The following is an 8,326-nucleotide window of genomic DNA, read 5'->3' as shown; positions in this document are numbered from 1 at the left end:
TTTGTCTTAATAATAATAATAATAATAATAATAGAAAGTTGATTTTTTTAGAACCACTCCGAATTTAAAAACTCGAAAAAACTCAACGTAATAAAAAAAAATTGAATTATTTTACATATATGTAATATTTAGGTTGCATGCACGTAAAAAAATTACAGTATTTTTTTACACACTGAATCGACTTTTTACATAGGTGTAAATAACATATACACTAGTGTAATCATCACACATCTTTATTTTTTCTCTTAATTTATTTTTTTATCAGATTTAATCTCAACCACATATCTTATACCCATTTAAATTATTGTGTAATCCATATTAAGTTTTTAAAGTTCTTACAACATATCAAGTTCTCAAAATATCATTGCCCAATAATAATAACAGCTAAGGTTTGAGATCTTATGGTCTCATATTTGAATCTTGACTCGGAGGGATTTTTTAATTGTTTTTTTCTTTCTTAATGGTCTATCGGGTTAGTAAAATGAAGTGCCAAAATCAGATAGATAATCAACATTCCGTCTTAGAAAAGTTCACATGATTACTGGGATAATTCGGTAACTCCAAACTAGTTTTTTTTTTTCTTTTTTATTATTATTATGTTTTGAACGGCAAATTTTATAAAAAGAGCTGGCGGGGAAACTAGCGAAAAACCCCAATACAAAACCAATACAAAACCAAGGAAACAATAAAATTAACCCCTAAGAAACTAATAAAGGAATACCCGAAACTAGCGGTGAGCAACTTAACCGTCATACCGTTAAACCGAACCATAACCGAACCGATTTTAACCGATAACCGACATAACCGGTGGGCCAGTTTAATGAATTTTTAAAAACAGCTAAATACGGGTCGGTTTTGGTTAAAGATAATTCCAAAACCGCTATAACCGAACCGACTCATTTATTTAACCAACAATTGCTTATTATGTTCAGGATTAACTTTCACCAAACATATTGTTGGATTATAACATTTTGATGTTTTTGGTTCAACGTTTATTATCAAATTAAGTTGAATTTCATTGTTGGATTATATAATGTCATTCTTTTTGAATATTTGGTATTAATATTATGGACTATATTACCTTTTAGATTATGTCATGTCGTTTTTTTGTAATAATTGGTACCAAACTTTTTGGCTCAATTACATTGTTTTGGTTACGGTTAACCCACCCATAACCGACTCACTATAATCTACAAAACCGATTAACCAAAACCGTCGTAATGGGTCGGTTATTGTTATGGTTATCCATTAACCGACATATCAATTATTAGTGGCAGACTTAGCATGTAACTAGGGGTAGCCTCCGCTACCCCTCAACTTTTCGTAAGTAGCGCAAATTTTTCTTTTTTCGGTTGGTTTTTGTATTTCGCTACCCCTAAAAAAATATAGCGTTATCCCTATTTGTTTAAAGCCCAACCAAATTAAAAGGTAAAACCAATTAAAGCCCAACCAAATTTTAAAGATCCAAATTAAAGTTCAAACCAAATAAAACCATCATTTGTTGTTCCCCTTGGATACTTGGTTTAGGCCGGACATCAACATTTAACAAAACAAAGTTTCATTCAGCCATTGTCCACCCCACGCTGTTTCCACCCCACATTGTCCTGACCCCCTGTTACCCTCCTCCGATCTCCGGACCTCCACGTTGCAGCCGAGTAGGCGACGGTCGGGGTTTTCTCTGTCCATCTTCCACGGTTTGACTTCTACTGTTTAGTTTAGGCATTCTTCTACTTTTATCTAAATTTGTAATTGTTAATTTGTTTATGTAAATTGTTAATTTGGATGTGTATATGGGCAATTGAATTTTTGAATGACTAATTATGGTTTATTAAATACTTGGATAATGTAAATTGTAATTGTTAGAGATTTAGGGTGTATATTTTGTTTCTTCTAAAATTATGAAACTTGGAAGATGAACTGACAAAATCTTATTAGCAATCTTTTTAACAAAAATTTCAAGAAAATGATAGTATTGGTCTAACACCAAGTTAATATATATATATATATATATATATATATATATATATATATATATTATATGAAATAAGGTAAAAAAATCGGTTATTGTATGAAATACGGTAAAAAATATTTTTTTTAGTGTTACCCTTGAGATTTCCGTCTAGATCCACCACTGTCAATTATGGTTATGGGTTTAGCTCAAAACCGCCTCAAAGCGACCCAATGCACACCCCTACCCGAAACAACCATACATCCAAATGAGGTTGAATAAATAATAATTTCTTTAAAAGAAAAGATAATAATAAAATAAAAGCTAGAATAAGGGGAAATGAATATATTAAAGCAATACCATACATACATGCTTTACGACACTCCCAATAGACAATTGATTCATTGCCTATTCATTAAGCAAAGATTTCCCTTTATTATTAATTAAACCAATAGAACCTCATCATACATTAATCCATCTCAATTCACACATCTATATTCTATGTCACAAAACCTTAACCTTCGAAGACTTCCCATCAACCGGAGGATCAAACCTCCTCACCCGTCACTGTCCGGTCACAAACTTCATCGGCAAGTTGTCGTTCGTCGTTCGTCGAAGAAACAATCGAAATTCATCAAGAGATGCCACTCCGAACCTACTTTATTAACCACGGGTTCTGTCGGAGATGATCAGCAGGATATGACTCCCCCATGTGAGAGTAGCTTGTTGTTTCGAACTCGGGTCCCTACGAATATATTCTCGTCATCTCCGGAGTTGCTGCCTTGTTCGCCGGAGAGAAACGAGGTAAACGTCATTTTTTTATTAAATATTAGATTTCACATGTCGTCTTTTAAATTCACTATTTTGATTTCTTTTGTATAAAATAATATTAATTTTTTTGATTTAGTAAAGGTTATATTTCTTATTAAATATTAGATGTCACGTGTTATATTTCTTATTAAATATGAGACGTTTTAACTTTAAATTCACTATTTTGATTTTTGTTGTATAAAATAATATTAATTTTCTTTACACCATAAGTTTTATTCTTTAACTTCTTTTTATAAAATGTGTTTGAAAAAAAATGATGTTATTTAAAATAAATATTAAAAAAAAACATTTATTTGATGTAATGCGTGTTTCCTTGGTTAATTTGTTTTGATCAAAACATGTCTTTGAAATATTAAAAGGGTGTTTGGGATTCTTTATTTTATTTTTTTATAATTTTTTTCATAAGTTAATAAGTTACAACTTTGTAACTTATTAAAATATACTCTTACAATAACACACAATATAAAACATCTTTTACCCTTTTAAGAATTAATAAGTCATAAGTTGTTTAAAATAAACAATCCCAGACACCCAATAAAAATGTCTTTATTACAATAACGCCCAATAAAAATGTCTTTATTACAATAACGCGTTGATCATTGTCAGAAACTTATTAATTTAATTTAATCAAATATGCCTTGGTCACTTCGTGTACATATTTTAGCTGTTGATTGAAGTGATTAAAACGGTTGTTGTTTTCGATAGAGATCAAAATTTATGAATAATGATATTGATTTTGATCTTGATTGGTAAATACGCATTTCCCCTGGCACTTGTTTTCTTGACTTCTTGTGTATGATTGGAAATTAAAACTATACCGTTTCAGTATAATAAAACATATTATACGGTGATGCGTACTGATATGTCTGCTACATCATACGAACCATATTATATATGGGTCGTATGATCCGAACAACGAATGACACGTTATTGACGTGCGAATACCGTGTGATGGTATTATTAATTTGTATAGCTGGAGCCCGTAATTACTATTGCATTGCATATTTGCATACATTGATAATATATAATAAAAATAATTAAAAAGAATAAGTGTTATTTATTAAAGGCGTACTAATTCATACATCCCAATTTTTGTATTTCTTTTTGCCGACCAAAAAAATGGGACTAGTTTAGTCATCTCCGTGTCTCGTTAAAGAGAAAACGACATTGCAACAACCTAGATTTTATTCTATTATATAGTTTCTAGCATAATCCATGATATATTTTAGTCATTCTATTATTTTAATTCATATGTAAGTAAACTATACTTTTTGCAATTATACATAAAACATATTTTAAAATTTTCCATTACATGTAACCAACCATAGTACCATACTTTCATATTTTCCATTATAATTATATGCAGTGGCAAAGTTTTGACGAGTTTGAGGGGGGAAAGACTCAAAATATATTTAAAAAATCATGAACGAGTGGCCCGGGCTTAAATTTTCAATCAAAAATGGGTAAATTTACACTATGTATATAAATTTTCGGACAAAAAAGGTCAATTAGCACTACTACGCAAAAAAACAGTGGGGGCGAGGCCACCCGGGCCCTTAGGAAACTTCGCCCCTGATTATATGTCCTCATGAACAAGTTTTATTTTGGCACAATGATGTAAAAACTCTTGTTTAAATAAGTGAACTTCAATACGATCTTTATAACCTTTAGCGTATAGCCGAAGTATGTAATTTGTATAAACATTCGTTTAAATATACCTATTATCTCAGAGCTACAACAAAGACGCAAAAGTTCTAATTAAAGTAACAGTTGAGGGAAGCGTTGGGCCAATTCAAGCTTTGGTGAAGTTGGGTTCAAGTGTTGACGAGACAATAAAATTTGTCACGAGCAAATACAATGCGGAAAGGAGATCTCCGCGACTTGATCAAGATGACATGACTAACTTTGAGTTGCACCACTCATACTTTAGCCTTCATTGTAAGTCAATCTTCCTCCATTTTAGGTACTAACTCTTATGGTAAAAAAATTTAACTATCTTTTGACCTAGGTTTGGATAAATCGAATATGATTGGAGACATCGGGAGTAGAAGTTTCTATTTGCGTAAGAGTGCTAAAAACAACGAAGCCACGCGTTCTAGTACATCCATTGGTTCAGAGATGGCTGCTAAGACAAATGAAGTTACGTCTCCGTTTCTGAATATTTTCTTTCTAGGCTTTCTACGTCATGGGTTTAGAAAAATGTTTAAAAAAACAAGGAAGATTAGGAGGTTGTTGGGTTGTTTTGGTGGGTAATTTTCAAACCATACCTTAAACAATCACTTGGAAGAGAACTAGACAAGTACATGTAGATTCATGAAGTACAAGTATATAAACATTGTCATACATACGGTAGATGAAATATGTTTTTACCGTATATGTAGTTCTTAGTTTGGTTAGATATGCTGGTAAAATCTTTTGACTTATCATTATCAATTTAATCAAATCATGTTTAATATGTTCCTTGTTGTTATCCTAAAAGTTGTTACCTTTATCATGTAGAGGACACTTGGCAACTATTACATTTATTAGATAGATGATACTTGTCAATATGTGAATTTATAGTAGTGAACTAGTGATGACAATATACAAGGGCTATTAATAATTTGCTGTATCCAATGATATCAGATAAATGCATTAATTTGTTAAAAAAATTATCCGATTGAATTTTCTTGTATATTTCTTAATATTGCATTTGTAGTGTGATTTTATTGTCCAAAGATTAGAAAAGTAAAATACAGTGAAATAGTATGTTATTCTATTACTACAGAGGACCATGAATATAAAAATTATAAAAGAAAAAGATTAGTGCAAGTTAATACATTTTTAAGCATCTAAATGGATTTTGTGAACAAATCATACAAGATGAGAGCAACACAAAACTCACTTTGACGGGGATGGAACGCGAACTCGGTCGGTATTGGTTAAACCCGTATGTTGCAGCGGATATGTGACGGAACTTGCTCGGTACTAAAGTGAACCATCGCTTTGTGGCCGAGTCGTCGTGGAAATTCAGTTGGTATTGCTTCGGTTTTGTGATGCTAATAATATATTTAAAATTAAAAGTTAATTATTATTCTTTTTAAACACTTATTTAAAGTTTGTGAATGATTTAACCAAACTGTTAAACCAAATGACTAAAGTTGCCAATAAAAAACCAAAAAAAAGAAAGGAATGCTCATCACAACGCTTTGGCCTTTGAGATTGAACAACTTAACACGCCACCGAACCATTCACTTGTTCTTATTATGGATGCATGTATATAAATGCTAAATTTATGGGTTGTTTGGTAGTCTTTTAATGATTTGCTAATAGACTATTTATCAATTAAGATTAGAGTATGTTTGTTTCATTAAAAAGACACATCTTAATAGTTTACAAGGCCTTTAATGGTTTAACATAATATTGCAAAACAGCCCTTATGTGGCTATGTCTAATTATTGTTTTAGAACAGAAACCAAACTATCTTTTTTAATAGGTATTACAATGGGAAAATCACCAAAATAATTATTGATTAATCCAGAAAAGCCGAAAAATAATATGAGAAGCCTATGATACATGGGGATTTTTCACAATAACAAGGGCTTCATAGGACACATAACTTTTAGACATGTCCGGCTTTGAGAAAGCAAAAATAATTTTGGGCCGAATACTAAAATTTTTTTGGGCCTTAAATAAAAGGAGTATTTTGTTGGGTTTAAACAATTTAATTTTGATATGGGCTTAATTTATTATAATTTAGGTTGTGTAAAAACTTTGTATAAAAATAGGATTAAGCATGTCTCAAATGATACTACCCATAACCTTTTAGTTGGTAGTAATACTTCTTCGCCACTAGACCAAACTAATGTTTATGCAAATGAGTTTAAACATTAAATATACATATTGTTTTAATAAAAATACATATAATTTAAAAAAAAAATTTAGGCCTAGCGGGGTGTCGGGCCTGTGGTCGTCGACCACCCAGCCCCCCATGGGCCAGCCCTGCTTTTAGATAGGGGCTTTCTCTATTATCAGGCCCACAAGCAGACCAATTAGCTTACTCATGACACTTTTTAAAGGAAAAGTCTACATATATGTCATTTATGGGGAAAGTTTATTCCCTAGCCGTTTCCCCAGTAAAAGATAGATTGCAGTTGAAATGCCTAGGATAAAAAAAAGTCTGAGCCCTAGACGTTCCCATCAACGTAGACAGCTCATACGTTTTCGTAACGAATTTAGATGTTTCTCTTATGTATTTAGACGTTTTTGTCTAAGATGTTTCCAAGACATCAAACGTTTCCTACAATCGAAAGAAGCATACTCAATATTCCCATTAACAAATTCTCATCGCTGTAAACTACCATCTTAAGCGACATTTTAAAAAAATTGTCATCCATGTTTGGTAATTGGTAGTTAAGAAACATATGAAAAATAGTGAAACAACTACACATGTACCAAACGGCTTAATACCTTCATAAACATCTAACGATGTATGGAAAATTGGAAGCGTCCATACATGTACGGAAACATCAATACATGTATGAAACAACTAAATATGCACAAAAACGTTTAAATATGCACGGGAACGACAAAAATATGTACGGAAACATCAAAATGCGCACAAAATCAACAAACGGATTAAAAAAAAGGTCGGAAACATCTAAAAACACATAGGAACATCTATAAAAAGTGAAGGTTGCGTCAGAACCGTCTAAGCTAGATGAAACATCCATGGTTCAGCCCAGCCTTTTCTTATAAAACGTTTAATCCATAGTCCCTAAACTGCCGTTTCGATGATTTTCTTTCCCATATTATAATTCGGGTGCATCGGGCTTGACGCATTATCCATACCTAGGGCTGTTCACGAGCCGAGCCGAGAGAGGGCTTGCTCGTTGCTTGGCTCGTTTCGAATCGAACCGAGCGGCTCAAAATCGAACCGAGCCAAAATCGAATCCGTATTTTCCAAGCATTTTTCTATTTTTCCCTTTAAATTCTTTTATAAGAAAAAAGTTTGAAGTTGAATATAATGTGCATAAAAATAAATTAGTAGATTTAAAGAAAATAGTAATAGCTTGTAAATTTTTATAAAATTGAAGTTGAATATAACCGTAATAAAACAATTAATAATTAAAAAATAATTATTTATATAAATATATATGCACACTTATATAACTTGTTTTTATAATTATCTTTAATATTGAAATACTAAAATTAAATATAATTATTTTTTTATATTTAATGTATTAGAAAATATTTAATAATTAAAAGATATTATATTTAATATTCAGTTTTTCAATATCCAAGATAATTATTAAAACAAAATATATATTTATGAGTGTGTGTGTATATATATATATATATTATGAAAAATATTTGAGCCGAACTGAGCGGACATTTTCTCGTTGCTTGGCTCTTTCACAAACTGAACCAGCGACTCGTTTACAATCGAGCGAAAAAATAAACGAGCATTTCCTGAGCAAATTCCAATCGAGCGGTAATCCGATCACCAAAGAACGACCCTACCCGACCCGTTATTTTCTTCAATACCAAATCCACCCCTTTAATCCT

The 8,326-nt window shown here is 31.5% G+C and overlaps 1 protein-coding gene across 1 annotated transcript; it reads left to right on the top strand.

Moving 5' to 3' along the window:
- The first annotated feature begins 2,449 nt into the window (after positions 1 to 2,449).
- On the top strand, positions 2,450 to 5,093 carry LOC143628396 (uncharacterized protein At4g22758-like). Its single transcript, XM_077098008.1, has 3 exons — positions 2,450 to 2,752; positions 4,510 to 4,717; positions 4,788 to 5,093. The coding sequence occupies exons 1-3, from the start codon at positions 2,450 to 2,452 to the stop codon at positions 5,030 to 5,032; spliced, it is 756 nt and encodes a 251-aa protein (XP_076954123.1). The 3' UTR covers positions 5,033 to 5,093.
- Positions 5,094 to 8,326: the final 3,233 nt, after the last annotated feature.

This window comes from Bidens hawaiensis, unplaced genomic scaffold, assembly GCF_021521415.1.
Source record: "Bidens hawaiensis isolate Kalapana, Puna unplaced genomic scaffold, B.hawaiensis_p1.1 tig00004970_1, whole genome shotgun sequence".
Taxonomy (NCBI): domain Eukaryota; kingdom Viridiplantae; phylum Streptophyta; class Magnoliopsida; order Asterales; family Asteraceae; genus Bidens; species Bidens hawaiensis.
Note: the sequence above shows the minus strand (reverse complement) of the source record. Positions and strands in the feature narration are given on the sequence as shown.

Coding starts and splice junctions, on each gene's coding strand:
- LOC143628396 (XM_077098008.1), top strand. CDS start 2,450: ATGTCACAAAACCTTAACCTTCGAAGACTTCCCATCAACCGGAGGATC. Junction 2,753..4,509: donor GTTCGCCGGAGAGAAACGAG/GTAAACGTCATT, acceptor CTATTATCTCAG/AGCTACAACAAAGACGCAAA. Junction 4,718..4,787: donor CTCATACTTTAGCCTTCATT/GTAAGTCAATCT, acceptor CTTTTGACCTAG/GTTTGGATAAATCGAATATG.